Here is a 26,545-nt window from a genome sequence, read left to right as displayed (position 1 = left end):
TATAAATAAAATATTGTGATATAATTAAATTCAAAATAATATAGATTGAGACACTTTATGAAACGAAGAAATAAAAAAAGAAGTTTAATTGGCTGATTAACACATTGATAGGAATTATTTTTATAATCGGTTTGGTCTTAATTTTTAATAAGCCAATTCGAAATATGTTAATTGCAACGAAATCGAATCACTACCAATTAGAGAATGTTTCAAAAAGGAAAATTGAACAAAATAAAAAAGAAAAATCGAGTTTTGATTTTTCAGCAGTAAAATCTGTAGATTTCCAATCCGTGCTTTCTAGTCAATTTAATTCACAGGATTTGCCAGTTATTGGTGGAATTGCAATTCCTGATTTAAAGATTAACCTTCCAATAGGAGTAGGGAATACCTCATTATTATACGGCGCAGGAACGATGAAAGAAGAAGAGGTTATGGGACAAGCGAATTATTCTCTCGCTGGGCATAACATGACAGGCTTTACTTCAGACCTCTCTATTTTATTTACCCCCTTAGAACAAGCTAAAGCAGGGATGGTTATTTATGTCACAGATAAAGAAAATATTTACCAATATAAGATTGACAACATTAGTACCGTTACCCCAGACCACGTCGAAGTTATCAATGATACTCCAGGTAAAACTGAAATCACTTTAGTGACATGTGCGGATGCGGAAGCAACGCATCGAACAATTGTTAAAGGAACTTATGTAGATAAAACCCATTTAATAAAGCAACCTCAGAAATGAAGAATGCATTTGAGAGAAAATATAATCGGATGAGTAATTTGTAAGAAAAAGGGTTGACAAATAAACGAAGATGTGATAAACTTTAGTTAAAGAGAAAAGTGTATGCACTCAGTGCTACCGAAAAAGACAGCTACTCTAATAGCTGTCTTTTTTTGTACAAAAAAAGACAGATGCTCTAACATCTGACACTCTGCGACTAGTGGCACTTTTTGCGTTTCTTGCTTTGTTTTCGAGTATCTAGCCAATACTTGAAAAGTTCGGTCAGACAGTTAATTGTCAGAGCAGAAACAATTGAGAGAAGTGTATACATTGTGCTACCTCCTTTCCGTTAGGATAGGCGAAAGCGCCAGAATCATTATATCATATTATTACATTATTTTATGAGAGTTCAAAGTAATCTTTTGATAAGAACGGCCAACAGGGTATACTCCAAAACTTCATTTATATGTTTTCTATATATAATGGTAGAGCATGGAATATAGAAACGAAAAAGTGCTGTAGAGAAAATATCTAAAGTATTAATTGACATCATCCAGATTTAATGTTAGTAATTCTCCATAATTGACATTTTAAATTCGTCTTAATAGGTATAAAGTCATTGGGTGAACAGTAACATATGTTAACGACAATAAATTTATAATTGGTATAATTTATTTGAGAATTACCTCTCAAAAAATAGAAGGAGTTTTTTATGAAAAAACTTATTATTGGATTAATGGCACTTGTAGTAGTAGCGTCTTCAGCAAGTCCATTATTGGCAAGTGCTGATTCTATTACGAATCAAGAATCGAATACTACTAATAGCTCTACTGTTCAAACAGGGAATAGTGAAACTATTTATGAAAATCCGCAAACCGGTGAAATATATACTTCAACTGAAGTTATCAAGCCTGCAGATAAAAATAGTGTAGGATTACGTTCTGCTTCAGCAAGCCCTATTTCTGTAGGGATACTTTGGAAGTACAACACGAAAGCAAGTGGTACACTTTTGAGAAATACATTTAGAAAATGTGCTACAGCAGAAGGAGCAGTCGGAGTTGTGGCAGCAGTTGCAGCGGCAGGTTTAGAAACAGGTCCAGTAGATTTAGCTTTAGCTGCTTTAGTCGGAGTTGGTACTGTTGCATTTCATGGCCGATTTACTGAGGGAGCAAATATGATAAATAGTCATCCAAATTCTGGTAGAATCTATATGTACCTTGACCATACAACTTACGGTAAATACTAAAAATTATGACTACATACACGTACGGATTATTATTAATATACTTAATCATAATAGTTTTGAAGAAGAAACAACTCAAGAATACGAGTAAGAAACTTGCATACCCAAAACTCTTCATGTTTTTGCTTATATTACCTATTCTAATAATTTTAGCATTCCTGTTATATTTTCAGATAAAAGCATCCTAAAAATTTAGGATGTTTTTTTATAAGATATAAATAGTATTATTAAGAATGGCCAACAGGGTATACTTAGTTGCCCTTTTTTATTTTTTTGATATAATGGCTTTTGTAAGGTGTCAAATAAGTTGGGCATCTGAAACTTGGGCTTTACGTTTATTCTAAAGGAAGGAAAGGGGGAAAATGTTAAAAAATGAATATTTTGTATTTACCGGAACACTCACAACAATGACTCGGAAGCAGGCACAATTTATTATTGAAGGATTGCAGGGAAATTTTCAAAATAGTGTGACGAGAAAAACAACTCGGATTGTGATGGGGGATTTTCCTATTGACCTCCTTAAGGGCTACTGGCCTTCTCAAAAAATTGTAGATGGAAGAAAGGCGATCGAATCCGGGCAAAAGTTGATTATTATGAATGAGAAAGAATTTTTAGAGTTTCTAACTCAATTTTTTAACCTTCTCTCAAAGGGATTATAAAAATACAAAGAAATAGATAAGGAGCAACTCTTGAAAATTGGTTATGCCAGAGTATCCAGTAAAGAACAAAACCTGAATCGACAATTAGAAGCATTAAATCATGTTTCTAAATTATTTTCAGATAAAATCAGTGGAAAAACTACCGAAAGACCCCAACTAAAAACAATGTTAGAATATATCCGAGAGGGTGATATTGTTGTGGTGGCGGAATTAGACCGTTTAGGAAGAAGCAGTAAAGATCTTACAACGATCATGAACGAGATACAACAAAAAGGAGCCACCTTGGAGGTTCTCAATTTACCCTCTATGAATGGGATTGAGGATGAAAATCTTCGAAGATTGATCAATAACCTAGTCATAGAAATCTATAAGTATCAGGCTGAGTCAGAACGAAAAAGAATACGAGAACGCCAAGCCCAAGGAATTGCCCTTGCTAAACAAAAGGGTCGTTTTAAAGGCGGAAAAAGAAAATATCAAGAAAATGATCCCCGTCTTCAACTTGCATTTAAACTCTTTTTAGAGGGAGCTACAGATAAAGAAGTAGAAGAAAAAACAGGAATCAATCGCAGAACTTTCAAGCGCTATAGGTCACGATATGGTATTTTTGCAAAAGATCGAACCTAATAGGAGTTGTTGAAACAGGTAAGTCATTTTACGTTGATAAGAATTGAATTTTTATATTTATATACTCAAAAAGGGTAACAAACCGTGAACTTTAAAGTAATAAGCCCCCTGCCCAATTAAGCTCCGAAATAATTTTATTAAATTTTTCGGAGCTCTTCAACCACACTTAAGGGCATGAAAATCATTCAAGGTATGCACAAAAAGAGCCAAAGAAAAGGAACGCTCTTCGACTTTTTGGTCTCTACGGAAATTAAATTTATATTATAGTTATTTGTATAGGCAAGAGATAATATTTAAGTTTTATTATTCCTATTTAAATATTGCAACAGAACCGGTGTGAATACTGTGTTTTTAGCTAATCTCTTTAATAGGGTGGCCCTTTTGAAGAATGAGCTTTGCTACGGAGTTTTTTAATTGTTTATCGAAGTTTCTTTTTGTCTTAATAAAATTTTTACGATTTCTCTTAACTTGGTGTCTAGGTTACTATAATGTTTCAAATTCACTTTGGTTCTTGTTCGGATAATTAGAATATAAGCACAAATGGCTAAATTCATCTATGTAAGTAGCTTTGTTTAATGAGGAAGCCTTTTTATAATAGAAATTGTGAGATGTTATTTTAAAAAACATTTACAAAATATGTTTCTGATTTGATTTAATTTAGAAACAATGATATAATATTTCAATATTCGGAGGATTACTCAAGAGGATTAAGAGGCCCGCTTGGAAAGCGTGTAGACGTTTAAAAACGTGCATGGGTTCGAATCCCATATTCTCCTTTGGTTCCGTAGTGTAGGGGTTATCACGTCGCCCTGTCACGGCGAAGATCGCGGGTTCGATTCCCGTCGGAACCGTTAATTTATATTTGGGGAGTTACTCAAGAGGTTTAAGAGGATGGTTTGCTAAATCATTAGATCAAGAAATTGATGCGAGGGTTCGAATCCCTTACTCTCCTTAATTGTAAGTTTTAATTAGTTTTTACTTTTCATTATCACAAGATGGATGATTGATATAATTTCAATTATTTTATGAAATAAGTCGCTCAGATGTGCGGCTTTTTTGTCTTGAATTTATGATTAAGGTATAAAAAAGCCAGCAGTTTAAAATAAATAGTGGATATTGCCGGGATATATATAAAAAAACGCAAATATGAGTTTCGTTACATTAGTATGGGAAATAATAAAAAATTAAAACTATCAGAAAAACAAAAGTTTTCTTGATAGTTATCTATAAAATATTCCCTAAAAGAGAGAATAAAATATTTTAATCTAAGATCGTAAGTAGATTGTTTAATTGTTTCCTAAAACCATCAAAACAATTCCTAAAATAAGCCACAAAACGCCTAAGAATCCCGTTATATACATTAACAGATAACTTAACCCTCTCGGTTTTTGAGTTTCGAAAAGCGTGTTACTTTTATCGGTTGACAGCAGAGAGAGGGCGTCTTGCTGTTTAGAGGGTTGCGATAGAGTGACTAAGATAATAAGCAAGCTAATCACTATCAATAGATAAACTAAAGTGCTGTACATGACTGACTTCTCCTTCAAATTTTTTAATTAGTAAATAAGACTCTTGGTTGTTGAATTGCTTTAAAAATTAGTGTCATCCCCACAATACATGAATAAAACTTTGTTGCAACAGCCAATTAACCCAACTTAAAAAAAGAGCAAAGAAGATTGAAGCTAAAAGGACTGCTGTTGTTTCTTTCGCGATCTGTGTAAAAGAAAGCCATTTGATTCTGTTAGATTCTTTTTTTACTTTTTTTGAATAATTAATTATAAACATTATTTCTCCATTATACCATGATTCAAGGGGGGAATCATATCTAGTTGTCCTGATTGATATTCTAGAAAGTTATAAAATTCAATATTATTTATTACGACTGACTAGTGACCTTTTTGTGAATTTTTTCTAATTGTCCAGTAATAAGGGAGTATTCTATTCATTGTGTGAGAGTGATAATACTTTACAAGCTTAAGAATCGCTCAACATTGCCAATCGTAAGTGCGGTTTCAAACACAAACAAAATCCCTTGTTTCAATTTCTACAGTTGTAGTAGATTTATATATTATACTAATGTTTCAAAAAAATGTCAATAGTTATTTTGAATAATATAATAGGCTATTTAGAAATGAAAATAAAATTTTTATCTAATATAAAACCATTGCTTGAAATATCGTTTTATGTCAATTATTTATTTCCTTATTGATGTCTAACTCTATATCTCCCTAGTATACTATGGTTATTTCTGTCATCACTTGTTTTTCCCAAAATGTATAGGTAAAAGCGTTTTTATATTTCGAGAAAACTTTTGTTTTTCTGACTTAAGTATAGATTACAATTTGTTTACTTGAAATTGGAATTTGATTACTCTTTGGATTGGAAGAAAAATGAGGTGACAAGTGAGAACAATAGGGAGCGGTTTATATTGATGTTCCTTTCCAAATTGACTATGGCTCTAATCTTCATTTTTCAGTCAATTTTTATGCGAATATCAATTATCTCTTCTTGGATTACAGGAGACATCAATTTTGGAAAAAATGTTAAGTTAGCCCCTCGCATCCAAAGTTATAAAGTCAATCATCCGGTTTATCCAACCGAACGTTTTGAAAAAAGGAACGTGCGATTGTATCGCCTGTTACGATAGGGGGTAATGTTTGGGTTGGTGGTAGGAGCACCATTAATCCTGGGGGCGTTATTGGGTGCTAATACGGTGATTGGGTCCAGAAGTTTAGTCCCTTCAATCTTTGCCAGTAAATGTGTTGCCCGCTGGTGTTCCAGCGAAAGTCATTCGAGAAATTTAGAGGAACGAAAGAAAGGTTAAAGAAATTTAATGTCCAGAAAAAATAACATTAAGAAAATGTTAAACTCCGATAAGCATGAGCGCTACCGCTCTTATAAGCGTAAAAAAACGTGGATGTATGCGACAATTACGGGGATTGCGAGTGTTTTAGGAGGTGGCGCGATTGCGGTACCAATGATTAAAGCAGATAGCACAAGCACAGGAGATAGTCAGGCGAAAGAGGTTGACAGTAGTAACCAGTTATTAGTTTCACAAAGCAAGACTGTTATTCCAAATATGATAGGTACATCAAGAGCCTCTGATCGGGAAGTTCATGTTGATGGTGCTGATTTATCAAAATACTTCACAACAAATCGGTCTGCCAGTATTTCTGGAAATGTGGCAACGCTAACGAAGGACTACAGAAGTCAAGTAGGAAATATAGTTTTAAACACAAAAATTGACCTACTTGAAAGTTTTAATATTCAAGGTAAAGTGAATTTAGGTAATAAGAGTCAGAAAGCTGGGGGAGCAGATGGAGTATCGTTTATATTCCAACCTGGAAATACCTCTGTAATAGGGCAACATGGTGGCGCCATGGGGCTTGGGGGTACAAAAGGTGCTTTTGGGTTCAAACTAGATACTTTCTGGAATGCTCCTGGAACTGGCTATGGTGCTGACCCGTTGCAATTTCAAGGATCAAATACTACTGGTAAGGGAGTGGCTTTTGGGGCTTTTGTAAAAACTGATGAATCTGGAACAACTGTAACTGAATCTGAAGGAGCATTACAAATATCAGAGCCATCTAACAATAATTTTATACCAATTAGTATTACCTACGAAACACAAAATAATATACTTACTGTTCAGTATGATGGGAAAACATTTTCGAAAGACCTCACTGCTTGGTTAGGAAATAATAAAAGCATGTCTTTTGCTATAGCAGCCTCTACAGGTGTAGGTCACAATTTACAACAGTTTCAACTGGACAGTTTTGATTATGTTGAAGCTGAAGGAAAAGTTGTACAACACTATGTTGACACAAATGGGGCCACTATTTCTCCTGACGAGGATCTTTTAGGAAAACTAAAAGACCCCTGGACCTCAAGTCCAAAGACGGTTAGCGGATACGTTTTTGAATATTCTAAAGGCAAGACTTCAGGCTTGTTTACTGCAGATGATCAAGAAGTAACACATGTATATAGAATAGAAACAACAAGCGAGAGCGATAGCGCTTCGACTTCTGAATCGGATTCAACAAGTAGCTCTATTTCTATGAGTGACTCAGCTTCCCAAAGTGATAGCGATTCTATAAGTGATTCAGAATCACAGAGTGATAGTATCTTTCCGTCTCAATCAGATAGTGATTCTATGAGTGACTCCGTTTCAGGTAGCATTTCCCTAAGTGATTCAGAATCACAGAGTGATAGTATCTTTCCGTCTCAATCAGATAGTGATTCTATGAGTGACTCCGTTTCAGATAGCATTTCCCTAAGTGATTCAACTTCAATCTCTGATAGTGAGTCAATGAGCGATAGTATGAGTGACTCCGTTTCAGATAGCATTTCCCTAAGTGATTCTGCTTTGATCTCTGATAGTGAGTCAACGAGTGATAGTACGAGTAACTCCGTTTCAGATATTAATTCCCAAAGTGATTCTGCTTCGATCTCTGATAGTGAGTCAATGAGTGATAGTATGAGTGACTCCGTTTCAGATAGTGATTCAACATCCGATTCCGTTTCAGACAGCAATTCCTTAAGTGATTCTGCTTCGATCTCTGATAGTGAGTCAATGAGTGATAGTATGAGTGACTCCGTTTCAGATAGTGATTCAACATCCGATTCCGTTTCAGACAGCAATTCCCAAAGTGATTCTGCTTCGATCTCTGATAGTGAGTCAATGAGTGATAGTATAAGTGACTCAGTTTCAGATAGTAACTCAACATCTGATTCAGTAAGTGATAGTAACTCAACATCTGATTCAGTAAGTGATAGTAATTCAACGTCTGACTCAGTTTCAGATAGTAATTCAACGTCTGATTCAGTAAGTGATAGCAATTCAACATCTGACTCCGTTTCAGACAGTAACTCAACGTCTGACTCCGTTTCAGACAGTAATTCAACATCTGATTCAGTAAGTGATAGTAATTCAACGTCTGACTCAGTTTCAGATAGTAATTCAACGTCTGACTCAGTAAGTGATAGTAACTCAACATCTGACTCCGTTTCAGATAGTAATTCAACGTCTGACTCAGTAAGTGATAGTAACTCAACGTCTGACTCAGTTTCAGATAGTAATTCAACGTCTGACTCAGTAAGTGATAGTAACTCAACATCTGACTCCGTTTCAGATAGTAATTCAACGTCTGACTCAGTAAGTGATAGTAACTCAACGTCTGACTCAGTTTCAGATAGTAATTCAACGTCTGACTCAGTTTCAGATAGTAATTCAACGTCTGATTCAGTAAGTGATAGTAACTCAACATCTGACTCAGTTTCAGATAGTAATTCAACGTCTGATTCAGTAAGTGATAGCAATTCAACGTCTGACTCAACTTCAGACAGTAACTCAACATCTGACTCCGTTTCAGATAGCAATTCAACATCTGACTCCGTTTCAGATAGCAATTCAACATCTGACTCCGTTTCAGACAGTAACTCAACGTCTGATTCAGTAAGTGATAGCAATTCAACATCTGACTCCGTTTCAGACAGTAACTCAACGTCTGATTCAGTAAGTGATAGCAATTCAACGTCTGACTCCGTTTCAGATAGTAATTCAACGTCTGACTCCGTTTCAGACAGTAACTCAACATCTGATTCAGTAAGTGATAGCAATTCAACATCTGACTCAGTTTCAGATAGTAATTCAACGTCTGACTCCGTTTCAGATAGTAATTCAACATCTGACTCAGTTTCAGACAGTAACTCAACATCTGATTCAGTAAGTGATAGCAATTCAACATCTGACTCAGTTTCAGATAGTAATTCAACGTCTGACTCAGTAAGTGATAGTAACTCAACATCTGACTCCGTTTCAGATAGTAATTCAACGTCTGATTCAGTAAGTGATAGTAATTCAACGTCTGACTCCGTTTCAGACAGTAACTCAACATCTGATTCAGTAAGTGATAGCAATTCAACATCTGACTCAGTTTCAGATAGTAATTCAACGTCTGACTCCGTTTCAGATAGTAATTCAACATCTGACTCAGTTTCAGACAGTAACTCAACATCTGATTCCGTAAGTGATAGTAACTCAACATCTGACTCAGTTTCAGACAGTAACTCAACATCTGATTCCGTAAGTGATAGTAACTCAACATCTGACTCAGTTTCAGACAGTAACTCAACGTCTGATTCAGTAAGTGATAGTAACTCAACATCTGATTCAGTAAGTGATAGCAATTCAACATCTGACTCAGTTTCAGACAGTAACTCAACATCTGATTCAGTAAGTGATAGTAACTCAACGTCTGACTCCGTTTCAGATAGCAATTCAACATCTGACTCAGTTTCAGACAGTAACTCAACATCTGATTCCGTAAGTGATAGTAACTCAACGTCTGACTCCGTTTCAGATAGTAATTCAACGTCTGACTCAGTAAGTGATAGTAACTCAACATCTGATTCCGTAAGTGATAGTAACTCAACATCTGACTCAGTTTCAGACAGTAACTCAACATCTGATTCAGTAAGTGATAGTAATTCAACGTCTGACTCAGTTTCAGATAGTAATTCAACGTCTGACTCAGTAAGTGATAGTAATTCAACGTCTGACTCCGTTTCAGATAGTAATTCAACATCTGACTCCGTTTCAGACAGTAACTCAACATCTGATTCAGTAAGTGATAGCAATTCAACGTCTGACTCAGTAAGTGATAGCAATTCAACATCTGACTCCGTTTCAGACAGTAACTCAACATCTGATTCAGTAAGTGATAGTAACTCAACGTCTGACTCCGTTTCAGATAGCAATTCAACATCTGATTCCGTAAGTGATAGCAATTCAACATCTGACTCCGTTTCAGACAGTAACTCAACATCTGATTCAGTAAGTGATAGTAACTCAACATCTGATTCAGTAAGTGATAGTAATTCAACGTCTGACTCAGTTTCAGATAGTAATTCAACGTCTGATTCCGTAAGTGATAGCAATTCAACATCTGACTCCGTTTCAGACAGTAACTCAACGTCTGATTCAGTAAGTGATAGTAACTCAACATCTGACTCAGTTTCAGATAGTAATTCAACGTCTGACTCAGTAAGTGATAGTAACTCAACATCTGACTCCGTTTCAGATAGTAATTCAACGTCTGACTCAGTAAGTGATAGTAACTCAACGTCTGACTCAGTTTCAGATAGTAATTCAACGTCTGATTCAGTAAGTGATAGTAACTCAACATCTGACTCAGTTTCAGATAGTAATTCAACGTCTGACTCCGTTTCAGACAGTAACTCAACATCTGATTCAGTAAGTGATAGCAATTCAACATCTGACTCAGTTTCAGATAGTAATTCAACGTCTGACTCCGTTTCAGATAGTAATTCAACATCTGACTCCGTTTCAGACAGTAACTCAACATCTGATTCAGTAAGTGATAGTAACTCAACGTCTGACTCCGTTTCAGACAGTAACTCAACATCTGATTCAGTAAGTGATAGTAACTCAACGTCTGACTCCGTTTCAGATAGTAATTCAACGTCTGACTCAGTTTCAGATAGTAATTCAACGTCTGACTCAGTAAGTGATAGTAATTCAACGTCTGACTCCGTTTCAGATAGTAATTCAACATCTGACTCCGTTTCAGACAGTAACTCAACATCTGATTCAGTAAGTGATAGTAACTCAACGTCTGACTCCGTTTCAGATAGCAATTCAACATCTGACTCAGTTTCAGATAGCAATTCAACATCTGACTCAGTTTCAGATAGCAATTCAACATCTGACTCAGTTTCAGACAGTAACTCAACATCTGATTCAGTAAGTGATAGTAACTCAACGTCTGACTCCGTTTCAGATAGTAATTCAACGTCTGACTCAGTAAGTGATAGTAACTCAACATCTGATTCCGTAAGTGATAGTAACTCAACATCTGACTCAGTTTCAGACAGTAACTCAACATCTGATTCAGTAAGTGATAGTAATTCAACGTCTGACTCAGTAAGTGATAGTAATTCAACGTCTGACTCAGTTTCAGATAGTAATTCAACATCTGACTCCGTTTCAGACAGTAACTCAACATCTGATTCAGTAAGTGATAGCAATTCAACGTCTGATTCAGTAAGTGATAGTAACTCAACGTCTGACTCCGTTTCAGATAGCAATTCAACATCTGACTCAGTTTCAGACAGTAACTCAACATCTGATTCAGTAAGTGATAGTAACTCAACGTCTGACTCCGTTTCAGATAGTAATTCAACGTCTGACTCAGTAAGTGATAGTAACTCAACATCTGACTCAGTTTCAGACAGTAACTCAACATCTGATTCAGTAAGTGATAGTAATTCAACGTCTGACTCAGTAAGTGATAGTAATTCAACGTCTGACTCCGTTTCAGATAGTAATTCAACATCTGACTCCGTTTCAGACAGTAACTCAACATCTGATTCAGTAAGTGATAGCAATTCAACGTCTGACTCAGTAAGTGATAGCAATTCAACGTCTGACTCAGTAAGTGATAGCAATTCAACATCTGACTCCGTTTCAGACAGTAACTCAACATCTGATTCAGTAAGTGATAGCAATTCAACATCTGACTCAGTTTCAGATAGTAATTCAACGTCTGATTCAGTAAGTGATAGTAACTCAACATCTGACTCAGTTTCAGATAGTAATTCAACGTCTGATTCAGTAAGTGATAGCAATTCAACGTCTGACTCCGTTTCAGATAGTAATTCAACATCTGACTCCGTTTCAGACAGTAACTCAACATCTGATTCAGTAAGTGATAGCAATTCAACATCTGACTCCGTTTCAGACAGTAACTCAACATCTGATTCAGTAAGTGATAGTAACTCAACGTCTGACTCCGTTTCAGATAGCAATTCAACATCTGATTCCGTAAGTGATAGCAATTCAACATCTGATTCCGTAAGTGATAGCAATTCAACATCTGACTCCGTTTCAGACAGTAACTCAACATCTGATTCAGTAAGTGATAGTAACTCAACATCTGATTCAGTAAGTGATAGTAACTCAACATCTGATTCAGTAAGTGATAGTAACTCAACATCTGATTCAGTAAGTGATAGTAATTCAACGTCTGACTCAGTTTCAGATAGTAATTCAACGTCTGATTCCGTAAGTGATAGCAATTCAACATCTGACTCCGTTTCAGACAGTAACTCAACGTCTGATTCAGTAAGTGATAGTAACTCAACATCTGACTCAGTTTCAGATAGTAATTCAACGTCTGATTCAGTAAGTGATAGTAACTCAACATCTGACTCAGTTTCAGATAGTAATTCAACGTCTGATTCAGTAAGTGATAGTAACTCAACGTCTGACTCAGTTTCAGATAGTAATTCAACGTCTGATTCAGTAAGTGATAGCAATTCAACATCTGACTCAGTTTCAGATAGTAATTCAACGTCTGATTCAGTAAGTGATAGCAATTCAACGTCTGACTCCGTTTCAGACAGTAACTCAACATCTGATTCAGTAAGTGATAGCAATTCAACATCTGACTCAGTTTCAGATAGTAATTCAACGTCTGACTCCGTTTCAGATAGTAATTCAACATCTGACTCCGTTTCAGACAGTAACTCAACATCTGATTCAGTAAGTGATAGCAATTCAACGTCTGACTCAGTAAGTGATAGCAATTCAACATCTGACTCCGTTTCAGACAGTAACTCAACATCTGATTCAGTAAGTGATAGTAATTCAACGTCTGACTCAGTTTCAGATAGTAATTCAACATCTGACTCAGTTTCAGACAGTAACTCAACATCTGATTCCGTAAGTGATAGTAACTCAACGTCTGACTCCGTTTCAGATAGCAATTCAACATCTGACTCAGTTTCAGACAGTAACTCAACATCTGATTCAGTAAGTGATAGTAACTCAACGTCTGACTCCGTTTCAGATAGTAATTCAACGTCTGATTCCGTAAGTGATAGTAACTCAACATCTGACTCAGTTTCAGACAGTAACTCAACATCTGATTCAGTAAGTGATAGTAATTCAACGTCTGACTCAGTTTCAGATAGTAATTCAACATCTGACTCCGTTTCAGACAGTAACTCAACATCTGATTCAGTAAGTGATAGCAATTCAACGTCTGACTCAGTAAGTGATAGCAATTCAACATCTGACTCCGTTTCAGACAGTAACTCAACATCTGATTCAGTAAGTGATAGCAATTCAACATCTGACTCCGTTTCAGACAGTAACTCAACATCTGATTCAGTAAGTGATAGTAACTCAACGTCTGACTCCGTTTCAGATAGCAATTCAACATCTGACTCAGTTTCAGACAGTAACTCAACATCTGATTCAGTAAGTGATAGTAACTCAACGTCTGACTCCGTTTCAGATAGTAATTCAACGTCTGACTCAGTAAGTGATAGTAACTCAACATCTGACTCAGTTTCAGACAGTAACTCAACATCTGATTCAGTAAGTGATAGTAATTCAACGTCTGACTCAGTTTCAGATAGTAATTCAACGTCTGACTCAGTAAGTGATAGTAATTCAACGTCTGACTCCGTTTCAGATAGTAATTCAACATCTGACTCCGTTTCAGACAGTAACTCAACATCTGATTCAGTAAGTGATAGCAATTCAACGTCTGACTCAGTAAGTGATAGCAATTCAACATCTGACTCCGTTTCAGACAGTAACTCAACATCTGATTCAGTAAGTGATAGTAACTCAACGTCTGACTCCGTTTCAGATAGTAATTCAACGTCTGACTCAGTTTCAGATAGTAATTCAACGTCTGACTCAGTAAGTGATAGTAATTCAACGTCTGACTCCGTTTCAGATAGTAATTCAACATCTGACTCCGTTTCAGACAGTAACTCAACATCTGATTCAGTAAGTGATAGCAATTCAACGTCTGACTCAGTAAGTGATAGCAATTCAACATCTGACTCCGTTTCAGACAGTAACTCAACATCTGATTCAGTAAGTGATAGTAACTCAACATCTGATTCAGTAAGTGATAGTAACTCAACATCTGATTCAGTAAGTGATAGTAATTCAACGTCTGACTCAGTTTCAGATAGTAATTCAACGTCTGATTCCGTAAGTGATAGCAATTCAACATCTGACTCCGTTTCAGACAGTAACTCAACGTCTGATTCCGTAAGTGATAGTAACTCAACATCTGATTCAGTAAGTGATAGTAACTCAACGTCTGACTCCGTTTCAGATAGCAATTCAACGTCTGATTCAGTAAGTGATAGTAACTCAACATCTGATTCAGTAAGTGATAGTAATTCAACGTCTGACTCAGTTTCAGATAGTAATTCAACGTCTGATTCAGTTTCAGATAGTAATTCAACATCTGACTCAGTTTCAGACAGTAACTCAACATCTGACTCAGTAAGTGATAGCAATTCAACATCTGACTCCGTTTCAGACAGTAACTCAACGTCTGATTCAGTAAGTGATAGCAATTCAACGTCTGACTCAGTAAGTGATAGCAATTCAACATCTGACTCCGTTTCAGACAGTAACTCAACGTCTGATTCAGTAAGTGATAGCAATTCAACGTCTGACTCAGTAAGTGATAGCAATTCAACATCTGACTCCGTTTCAGACAGTAACTCAACATCTGATTCAGTAAGTGATAGTAATTCAACGTCTGACTCCGTTTCAGATAGTAATTCAACATCTGACTCAGTTTCAGACAGTAACTCAACATCTGATTCAGTAAGTGATAGTAATTCAACGTCTGACTCCGTTTCAGATAGTAATTCAACATCTGACTCAGTTTCAGACAGTAACTCAACATCTGATTCAGTAAGTGATAGCAATTCAACATCTGACTCAGTTTCAGATAGTAATTCAACGTCTGACTCCGTTTCAGATAGTAATTCAACATCTGACTCAGTTTCAGACAGTAACTCAACATCTGATTCCGTTTCAGATAGTAATTCAACATCTGACTCCGTTTCAGATAGCAATTCAACATCTGACTCAGTTTCAGACAGTAACTCAACATCTGATTCAGTAAGTGATAGTAATTCAACGTCTGACTCAGTTTCAGATAGTAATTCAACATCTGACTCCGTTTCAGACAGTAACTCAACATCTGATTCAGTAAGTGATAGTAATTCAACATCTGACTCAGTTTCAGACAGTAATTCAACATCTGACTCCGTTTCAGACAGTAACTCAACATCTGATTCAGTAAGTGATAGTAATTCAACATCTGACTCAGTTTCAGACAGTAACTCAACATCTGATTCAGTAAGTGATAGCAATTCAACATCTGACTCAGTTTCAGATAGTAATTCAACGTCTGACTCAGTTTCAGACAGTAACTCAACATCTGATTCAGTAAGTGATAGCAATTCAACATCTGACTCAGTTTCAGATAGTAATTCAACGTCTGACTCCGTTTCAGATAGTAATTCAACATCTGACTCCGTTTCAGACAGTAACTCAACATCTGATTCAGTAAGTGATAGCAATTCAACATCTGACTCAGTTTCAGATAGTAATTCAACGTCTGATTCAGTAAGTGATAGCAATTCAACGTCTGATTCAGTAAGTGATAGTAACTCAACATCTGATTCAGTAAGTGATAGTAACTCAACGTCTGACTCAGTTTCAGATAGTAATTCAACGTCTGACTCCGTTTCAGACAGTAACTCAACGTCTGATTCAGTAAGTGATAGCAATTCAACATCTGACTCCGTTTCAGATAGCAATTCAACGTCTGATTCAGTAAGTGATAGCAATTCAACGTCTGACTCAATTTCAGACAGTAACTCAACATCTGATTCAGTAAGTGATAGTAATTCAACGTCTGACTCAGTAAGTGATAGCAATTCAACATCTGACTCCGTTTCAGACAGTAACTCAACGTCTGATTCAGTAAGTGATAGTAACTCAACATCTGACTCAGTTTCAGACAGTAACTCAACATCTGATTCAGTAAGTGATAGTAATTCAACGTCTGACTCAGTAAGTGATAGTAACTCAACATCTGACTCCGTTTCAGATAGTAATTCAACGTCTGATTCAGTAAGTGATAGTAACTCAACATCTGACTCCGTTTCAGATAGTAATTCAACGTCTGATTCAGTAAGTGATAGCAATTCAACGTCTGACTCAATTTCAGACAGTAACTCAACATCTGACTCCGTTTCAGATAGCAATTCAACATCTGACTCAGTTTCAGACAGTAACTCAACGTCTGATTCCGTAAGTGATAGCAATTCAACGTCTGACTCCGTTTCAGATAGCAATTCAACATCTGACTCAGTTTCAGACAGTAACTCAACATCTGATTCAGTAAGTGATAGTAATTCAACGTCTGACTCAGTTTCAGATAGTAATTCAACGTCTGACTCAGTTTCAGATAGTAATTCAACATCTGACTCAGTTTCAGACAGTAACTCAACATCTGATTCAGTAAGTGATAGTAATTCAACGTCTGACTCAGTAAGTGATAGTAACTCAACATCTGACTCAGTTTCAGATAGTAATTCAACGTCTGACTCAGTTTCAGACAGTAACTCAACGTCTGATTCCGTAAGTGATAGCAATTCAACATCTGACTCCGTTTCAGATAGCAATTCAACATCTGACTCAGTTTCAGATAGTGAATTTATACCTGATAGTAACTCAGGAATCGATGACTCAGGAAACAATAGTAACGGGGGGGCTTCAGGAAATAGTTCTTCAGGTTACTTGCCAAAAACTGGTGTGGAAAAAGGATCTTTATTTGAATCCGTTGGATTATCTGCAATGGGATTGGCATTATTAGGAGCTATCGCCGCAAAGAAAAAGAAGAGAAACGAAAATTAAATAAATAATTTTCACATCACTTGAGAAAAAGCAGTCCTGTTCTAGTATTAGTTAAATTTAGGATAGGGCTGTTTATTTTGTCAGTATTTTGCAAAAGAAAAATTCTAATCTTTAGCATATAAATTAGTAATGTCGATACAAGAATTCGATCAGATAAGGTTAGTATGTTTATATATAATAAATATAAAGATTCAATAAATGAAAAAAAGGATTATTAAAATTACAGAGTTATACGCTCTTAGGAGTTTCAATTTTAGTAGTGTTACCATTTTATCAAGTCAGTGTGAGAGTGGTTTAATTTATGATATAACTTAGAACAACTGAGTGGCAAAAGCATTTTTATAACAATTTGGGATAAAGTTCATGAATTAAGGGGAACAGATGAAGGGGCTGCGGCTTTATTGGGCAATATTCAAGTGGATAGTCAGCTAAAAACTGAGATAATCCAAGATAATTAGGTTTTTAACGAATATAAAGCAATGGATTCAGGGATTAATGGTTATGGAATTGGATTAGCTCAGTGGGATGGGACACGACGAGTTTCGTTAATTAAACAGACAGATCTTAATCAGAGAATAGAACAAATAATGCGTCTCTGGGAAAGATCAGGTAATGATGAGAGCTTAGTACAAAGATTAGATAATGCGAATTACCGCTTAGAATCTTTTTGCAGTCAAAGAACATCCACTTCCCCAAAATCCTTAGTTCCGAATGGCTGGAAAATTGCTCAACCAATTAATACAAGTGGTTATATAACTAGTAGTTATGATTATAGATTATGCACTTGGTGGGCCTATAAAAAGATCAAATCATTTCGAAATTCACTACGGATTGTATATGGGTTCTGGAGCATCTTGGCAAAACCAGTCATACTATGTCGTACCGACAATTTCAACTCTACATAGTTTTGTGAGCTTAACAGAGGGCAAACGGTTGGAGGACAATGGCAAGGTGATTACATTATGTTATTGAAAAGTGAGAATGTGTGGAGAGGAGCGAACCCAAAACAGTTGTCCTAAAGGATACTCTTGTTAAAATTGGAGCCCCATTAATTGATTAATTTTAATAAATACGAAAAATAGCGAAGAAAGTTCTTTTCTTCGCTATTTTTTGATATTTGACATTGGAGATATATTGTTTAAAAAAACTCCTTTTGCTTTATATAAAGGTTCTATTGCAAAGTTTCCAATCAGTTCAATAATAAAGTAAAATAATAAGGAACAATCTATTTGACATTAGTCCAGGTTCAAAAATATCCATTAGAGAAGAAAGAAAATGGGAGTTGTTTATTCTCAAATTTTATGATATTTTTAAAGAGCCATAAACATATGCAAAAAGCATAATCTGATTTCACACACGATTCATCAGATTATGTTCTTTATTTTCTTTAATTTTCTTAATACCTAGGTTTTACTTTACAGTTTTAAGTAGTATAATGACATTAAATTATTAATGAATTGGAGGAAAGAGTCTGTAGAAAACAATCCATTCAGGGAATTTAAAAGGTTTTTATACCATTGATTCAAAATGGTCAAAGAATGAACTTGAAGATTTTATTAAGCAAATAAAATCTTCACAAGAACAAAATAAAAAGAGGTCTGTCAATTTTCAAGCCGTGCTTTCTAGTCAATTTGATTCACTAGATTTGCCTGTTATTGGTGGAATGTCTATCTCTGATTTAAATTAATAAAGAGTACCTCATTATTATACGGCGCAGTTAGAATGAAAGAATGAGAGGTCATGGTATAAGGGAATTGTTCTCTTGTGGGAACAATGTAACTGGATTTACCTCAAACCTCTCTCTCTATCTTATTTATTCCATTAGCCCAAGAGTACACACAGACCTAAAATGGACGTACTTTCTATTTTAAGGACTTTTTTATTTGTTTTTTATAATTTATAAGCGATTTTCATAAGCAGAATCTCTAAAGTGTCTTAGATGTCGGTTTAAGAGCTTGTAACGGATTATAAAAAAAGTTATAATAGAATTAAATTATTATAATAACAGTTATTTTCGTGCATGACCGCAAGCATAGCCCCGAGTAAAGCTTAAGTAGTGAACGTTGGGAGTGTACAAGTGATACAACTTTAACTATCCTAGTGATGTCAAGGGTGTAGCTTGTATCACTTGTTATGCTAAGTAGTGAAATTAAATTAGAGAATGAAAAGGACTAAAATGCCCTTTTTTTGTTTCACGTAAGAATAAAAGTTGTTAAAACTTAGTAGATATCAAAAGTAAACTCACGTAAAAAAATGCTAGATAAACGTTATAGAAGCCATAAATCAGCATATTTAATTAAATGAATCACAATCCAAAGTATCCGCAAAATCTTTGCCTACGTAGTTCTTTTTTGAAATAATGTTTCTGTTTTTTCATCAAGGTGTACAAGCGCAATAAGGGATATAGGAAGAAACAATTATTTATTATTTAATAATTGAAGCATGGAAAAAACTTGCTATATATAGTGGAATAGCATTACTTCTATCAGGAGCTTTGGCTCCTAGCCTTATTGTTAAAACTGATACAACTGAACAAAAAAAGTTCACCTGTGGAAGTTCAAAATGATTCAAATTTATCTAAATTACCTCTTAATGGGGAAACTAAATCGGTTACAGATTCACAAGGTAATGTAACATATTTCAAAGTTGGACCTGATTCAAATCTTATGGCTCGTATTTCAAATGGTTCTCATAAGGTCACTGCTTGGGATGTTTCATTTTATATAACAACCAGTGGTAATAAAATTACAAGCGCACGGGATTTAAATTATAAGATTATTGGAGCACAAGTTAATTCGGCATCCTTGCGTGTTGATAATAGCAAACGTGCAAGTGCTCATTTTTCGTTTACAACTCCAAATGTAATGTAATATCTTGGACTGGGTGGGTTAGAGCTACAATAAATTTGTCAAATAATATTGTAGTTACAAGAAATTAAAAAACTCTATTATAATAATATAAAGGAGGTCTTTATGAGATTAGTTTCTATTGTTTTTTTGATAACAGTCATTTTAATTGGGCTGGGTATTTATTTCTTGATTAAATTTTTTAAAATTAAAAAATAGCTTAAAAACTTTTTTTATTTCTAAAATTTTGCAATAGAACCAAAAAAAGCCCAAATTGGCTTTTTATTTTTACCCATTAATTAAAAATATTAATTTTTAATTTGCTTTTGTAAATCATCAAGTTCCTTTTTTGTCTCGTTTTGAGCATCGGTCACAATTCTTTTCATGTCACTACGTTTAACTGACCATCCAGTAATGACTCCTAGAATGTAAAAGCCTAATATAAGTACTAATACAGGAATGTTAACAGATAAAAGGATAAGGTTCACTGTGGCAGGCTTCAAGTTTTGAAAAGCAAAAACAAGAACAAGAACAAAAATAACTAAAAATAAAATACGTTTTGGTGTTGTAATTTTTTTTAATATTTCCAAAAGAATTCTCCTAATAATTTGATAATAAGAATAGTATATCAAAATATGGAAAAGATAAAAAGTAACTTATACTGATGGAACAACACCTTTATTCTCAGCCTCAAAAAATGGTATTTTTAAGTATTCCTGTTATTAATACAAACATTTATCAGTGGGATAAATAGTTAGAAAAAATAAAAATTTTATTTCGGATTTTTAATAATAGTCACTTGATCTTTCTCTACCTAATATTCTAAGATAAAAATTTCTTTTAGTTCAGTGTTATAATTTTCTAAAATCGACTCTAACCACGATGTATCTCTATTGATCTCACAAAGTTCGGTATCGTCGATTTGACCATCTGCAATAAGATACTTATTGAACGAATTATCAGTTTTTCAGACACTGCTAATTGTCCATTTGCTAACATTCTTACGTTCTTTAAATTTCTAACACTGGCATCGCTTGGCTTCTTAGTAGTGTTAGAAAATCTCCAGCTGATAATCTAGCTTTTTAAAAACCTTCTTTTCTTGGCTTATTTTCAGAATACAATTCAATAGAATTACCTTCAACTAAATTTCTAATCAAAGCATATTTCATCTTAAATTTATTTACAGCTACAATAATTGTAAAGCAAATTAATAAAATAATAAACAGGAGTAATTGAAAAGTTCAATATGACGGCTCCGGCCATACCACCTAGAAAAAAATCTGTATTTGATTAGATGCTATTGCTGGAGCCATTGCAGATCTCCCACAATATGAAAATAAGCAAAATAGAAAGAAATCCAATCAATAATTTTAAAAAATATTAAAAAATTCCATATATTCACAATCCTTAAAGAAACATTATTTTATACTCATAAATTTATAAATAAAATAAATATATCACAATTGAAAAAAACCTCATGAAATGTTAGACTTGTATTTTCGAAATACAAAAGTCGAAAGGTTTCATGATGCAACACCATAGGCCTATTAAACGATGCAATAAATTTTATCAAAGCCTGCTTACCGCCTTAACCACGATTAAAGGTATGGGGACTATTCGAGGAATATACAAAAAGAACCGAAGAGCGTTCCATTACGTCGTTCAATAGTTCTATGTCTTGCTCAATGAGATTATTGAGATATTTTACTGTCCGATGTTGTGTCTTGGTGTATAAACCGTTTCTCTGTAGCTTTTTAAATGCAGAAGTAATAAACGTCGCTTTATCTGTGACAATTACTCTCGGTTGTCCAAACTGTTTGTGCAATCGTTTCAAAAAAGCATAAGCTGCTTGCGTATCTCGTTTCTTTCGTAACCAGATGTCTAAGTTAGACCATCTGCATCAATAGCTCGGTAGAGATAATGCCAGGATCCTTTGATTTTAATATAAGTTTCGTCCATTTTCCATGAATAGAAGGATTGTCTATTTTGTTTCTTCCAGAGATGCTAGAGAACTTTGATATACTCTTGAACCCAGCGGTAAATTGTTATGTGACAAACATTTATTCCACGATCATACAACAATTTACCGCTGAGTTCAAGATAGTTCAGATTGTAAAGAAGGTAATAACCAACAGCGACAATAATCACGTCTTTTTGGAATTGTTTGCCTGTAAAATGATTCATTAGAAGCCCCTCGTTATCTTTTTCTTTATTTTAAACTAATCTAGGAAACTAGGAAATTTGGCAACAGAACCGTTAAGAGTATCGAATTCATAGCTGGTTATAACATAATTTTGGCATGATATCATGGATCGGTTCTACTCTCCTTCTCATAGGTATACCTCTTTACCATTTAGGAGTAAGATTAAGTAAAAAATTAGATCATAAGTATCTTCTGACTAACGATGATGACTTGTCGAAATAGGAAAATCAAGCAGTTTATATTTGATTTTCATTTATTTAAGAAACTTAAGCGATATTTGAGCATAATCATGCAGTTCATTTTTTATCAGGATAAAGATCTCTTATGCATTACTGAACCCAACTAAAAGAATTTTTCTTTTCAAATTTTTTGCTTTTAAAATAATCCGTCTCCCCTCTAACTCCCTTCCTTTTTGTAATTTTTATGTAAAACAAGGCAAGATTATTGAGCATAATATTAAATAATGATAGAATGCTTAATATAAGTAACATGTACTTTATAAAAAGTTTTATAAATCTAATCAGTAAATGATAGATAAGATTAGGTATTATATCCAAAAATCAGGAATTGTTGAACAGTTAAAAAACAAATAATTTTTTAACTAAAAGGAGAATCATAATGGTAGAAACAAATAACAAACAAAATGTAAATGAAATCAAAGGAACATTGACTTATGAAGACAAAGTGATTCAAAAAATTGTAGGTTTGGCTTTGGAATCAGTTGATGGACTTCTTGCAGTTGATGGAGGATTTTTCTCAAATCTAACAGGGAAATTAGTAAATACTGACAATGTTACTGCAGGAGTTGATGTAGAAGTTGGGAAAAAGCAAGTGGCTGTAGATCTTAAAATTATTACTGAATACAAGAAAAGTGTTCCAGAAATCTACAAAGCAATGAAAGAGATTATTCGTAAAGAAGTAGCTGGAATGACTGACTTAGAAGTTGTGGAAGTAAATGTTTCAGTTATTGATATCAAAACTAAAGCCCAACAGGAAGAAGATGAAGTAAGTCTGCAAGATAAGGTTACTGATGCCGCACAAACGACAAGTAAGTTTACTTCTAATCAGGTTGATAAAGTTAAGGATAAGGTAAAAGATGTCAAAGTTGATGGTTCTAGAGTAAAATAATAGTATAGGCTTAATCAGATGGCTTTGCTTTCCAAGATTAATAGATGTAGTAAAGAAATAATAATGAAAAGGTTAAGGTATATAATATATGAAAATTGTTAAATATCAAAAGAAGTATGAAATAGACTTTAAAACCATGTCACTCGCTTGGATAGAAAAGTATTTTAAAGTTGAAGAAGAAGATATTAGGACACTAGAAAACTTGGAGGATTTGATTGATGAGGGGGGGATGATATTTTTTGCTGTAGAAGATGAAAAAGTAGTGTCAGCTTGTATGATTCGCCCTATCAAAGAACACACTTGGGAAATCGGAAAGCTTGTGACAAAAGAACATTATCAAGGGAAGGGAATTGGTAGTCAAATATTCAAAGCTTGTATTGATTATGCTAAAGATCATGATGCTAGAAAAATTATTTTATATTCCCACACGTCGCTGCAGCCTGCTATTGCTATTTATAAAAAATTTGGATTTAAAGAAGTACCTGTATCAGTTACGGAATATTCAAGAAGTAACTATCAAGCTGAACTTGAATTGTAGTAAAGCTTTTTTACATTATATTCAAAATTTGCGTACTATTTTTAAATGTTTGGTATGAATATATTATAAGTAGAGAAAATAACTCGCAGGAAATGATTTAAAGCACAAAAATCATCAGAAAAAGTTATAATTAAATTTACATCATTAATACAGTTAGTTCAAGTACTCTTACTATTTTTTGATGTATAACTATAAGAAAGCTATGATTTTTATTTGAATATTGGGAGTTTTAGCACCACTTATTTATATTTTTAAAAACAAAGCAAAGAAGAAATAATAAATTTTCCTCGAGAGATCCGAAAGATGCAAGGCACCTTGTTGAGAGAGTAACATGAATTATTCTCATATCTAACTCTTGCTTCAGTATAATATGCAACATTTAAATTATAATAAAAGATACAGTTATTTAATGAAAAATAAAAAATTAGCTATAACTAATGGAATTACTGGAGTTGTGGGTGGAGCTCTACTCATTGTTCTCACACTAATTTTTTGGAGTTTAGCTTTCCAAGCATCATATTCATCAACCAACGATAACTCTTATGATGCTGGCTCCCAGTTAGGAAGTCAATATTCTGGATTTGTTTTAGGAAGTTTATTATGGGCAAAATTATTGGTGGAATTAATTATTTAATAAATGTCAAAAAATTATAGAAAAGAAACTTTTTTATAATTAATGTATCAATTACAAGCAACATCAGTATAAAACCGATTACCCACCCATTTTCTATACTTTTTATAGAGAGCAGTTTTCATCCTGCTTCATCTATGTTACGTTAATCGGAACTATTTGCTATAAGAACTCTTATGGTAGTAAATTAATTATACGCTTCTAAGAGAGATTATAATTAATTTTTATCTTTAGATATAATATGGAGCATACTAGAATATTATTTTTTACTTTCTACAAATCTTAATGCTTAAAACGGAGCATTAACTAAACAATGAATAGTTTTTTGCTATAATCTTTACAATATAAAGATTTTCGTTAAATTTTATAAATGAATAATGGTAAGCCCCTTCTATAGGGGTATTATAAAGTATTTAAATACGACATTATATCTTTCCGAAAAACTAAAGTTTTCTTGATATATCCTAAACTACTTCTAGTAATGGATCAGGATTTATATTATTCTTCGTATTATAAATGAGCGTTGGTGGACTCTTACTTTCGTCTAACGTGCATCCTGCAACTTCCAACTAATAAGTATTTGCTTGTTATCCTTATCTCTAGGCTTATTGGCTGCGAAGTGATGTTGGGAGTCGTTTTAGCATATTGATCAACATGGTTGACTGCAACATCTGTCACAACACTACTAACTATTGGTTGCCAGATGTTAGAACCTACAATTCCTTGTTTGCTTAGATTATAAAGTTTATCTGTCCTTCCTTCTCATCTTCTTTGTACCTCTATACTATCATTAAGCCTTGTTTCCTTTCCTAAATTTAAATGTTGTAACGAATAATAATTGTAGAACATGAAAGATATAGCAGTAACAATAGTAAATCACTTCCAAGAACTGCGAGATTAATGTACTTTTTACTGCTTTTGTTTCTTTGATTGCATAGGATCCATCAGTCGAAACTTTCCTTTACTTAATTCAACTCAACTCCCCCATTGCCCCCCCCCTTTAGGAAAAGCTCCGAGACATATTAATACGAGTTTTAAGAGTAGCGTTACCAGCAATATGTTTTATACCTAGAGTCAAAGTCACGACTTCACTACCATCATATGTAGCCGAACCGTTTAAATTAATGTAAAAAGTTATTTGCGTTTATATGTATACTGGAAGATGTTTGGGTAACCACCTGTATCCCTCTGCCTGAACTGTTTGTCAGTGCCACTGCTTATATCAACAGCGTCAGTAACAAAATAAGAGTCTGAACAAACTGATTTACTCTTATTCTAACTCCTGATTATTTTACTCTGGGACCATCAGATTTTACATTTTCTACCTAACCTTTTACTTTATAAACCTGATTATAAGTAAACTTACTTCATCTTCTTCCTGTTGGGCTTTAGTTGTGATATCAATAACTGCAACATTTACTTCTACAACTTCTACATTAACTCCTGCAGTGACATTGTCAGTGTTTACTAATTTCCCTGTTAGACTTGAGAAAAATCCTCCATCAACTGATTCCAAAGCCAAACCTACAATTTTTTGGATCCCTTTGCCTTCATAAGTCAATGTTCCTTTGATTTCATTCATATTTTGTTTGTTATTTGTTTCTACCATTATAATTCTCCTTTTAGTTAAAATAGTATTTATTTTTTAAGTATTTAACAATTCCTGATTTTTACTCTATTGTCTTAGTTTACTAACCTTTACCAAATCAAGATCATTTTGGGTTAACTTACTATAAATTAATGAAGATTTTATTTCTCCTCTAAAACTTGTTGATAAATTGAAAAAAATTTATTAAATCTTTTCTCTTGACTTAGAGTAACTATCAAAGAGTATTATATATTTAAGGAGGTTGAAAATCAAAAAAAGAATTATGTAACTTTTTATAATAGTTAAACTTAAGAAATAGGTGTATAAGAATTAATGACACCAATTTATAATTAAAATTTACAAGGAGATGTTTAAATGGCAGGTAAATATACCGACGTTATAAGAATTTCAGAATCGATTTATGTATTTTCTAATTCTGAAGGTGACGTGAATGCAGATGTACCTGGAACAGTTGTTCCGGTTAACTTTTGGGCAGTTGTCAATAAAGAAAAAGAAGTATTTATTATTGACACTGGCTTCGGCAATTTAGCAGAATCAGTTCTTGGATATGTGGAAAGTTTAGGAACTCCTA

General features: G+C 34.1%; 2 protein-coding genes and 1 non-coding gene across 3 annotated transcripts; 2 read left to right on the top strand and 1 right to left on the bottom strand.

Annotated features, from left to right (window-relative positions):
* The first annotated feature begins 1,461 nt into the window (after positions 1-1,461).
* LOC122404196 (serine-rich adhesin for platelets-like) lies at positions 1,462-8,167 on the top strand. The gene is made up of 4 exons (XM_043408127.1): positions 1,462-1,960; positions 2,749-3,225; positions 6,203-7,983; positions 8,111-8,167. The coding sequence occupies exons 1-4, from the start codon at positions 1,462-1,464 to the stop codon at positions 8,165-8,167; spliced, it is 2,814 nt and encodes a 937-aa protein (XP_043264062.1).
* Trnad-guc lies at positions 4,030-4,102 on the top strand. The gene has a single exon. It is a non-coding gene; the product is annotated as a tRNA-Asp (tRNA).
* A 4,001-nt stretch (positions 8,168-12,168) lies between the features above and the next one.
* LOC122404195 (uro-adherence factor A-like) lies at positions 12,169-15,164 on the bottom strand (the record flags this gene model as incomplete). Its single annotated transcript, XM_043408126.1, has 4 exons — positions 12,169-12,175; positions 12,931-13,169; positions 14,463-14,522; positions 15,096-15,164. Coding segments are annotated over 4 exons (375 nt in total), but the record flags the coding sequence as incomplete, so codon positions are not given.
* Positions 15,165-26,545: the final 11,381 nt, after the last annotated feature.

The sequence above is a fragment of the Colletes gigas genome, unplaced genomic scaffold (assembly GCF_013123115.1).
Source record: "Colletes gigas isolate AHSC1104 unplaced genomic scaffold, ASM1312311v1 Colletes_gigas_Sc00122, whole genome shotgun sequence".
Classification (NCBI taxonomy): domain Eukaryota; kingdom Metazoa; phylum Arthropoda; class Insecta; order Hymenoptera; family Colletidae; genus Colletes; species Colletes gigas.
Note: the sequence above shows the minus strand (reverse complement) of the source record. Positions and strands in the feature narration are given on the sequence as shown.

What these genes read in the sequence shown, in the direction of transcription:
- LOC122404196 (XM_043408127.1), top strand. Translation starts at nt 1,462, where the DNA reads ATGGCACTTGTAGTAGTAGCGTCTTCAGCAAGTCCATTATTGGCAAGT. An exon ending in CCTTGACCATACAACTTACG is followed by an intron (nt 1,961 to 2,748) that starts GTAAATACTAAA and finishes AATTATTTTCAG; the next exon opens with ATAAAATCAGTGGAAAAACT. An exon ending in GTAACTCAACATCTGATTCA is followed by an intron (nt 7,984 to 8,110) that starts GTAAGTGATAGT and finishes ACTCCGTTTCAG; the next exon opens with ACAGTAACTCAACGTCTGAC.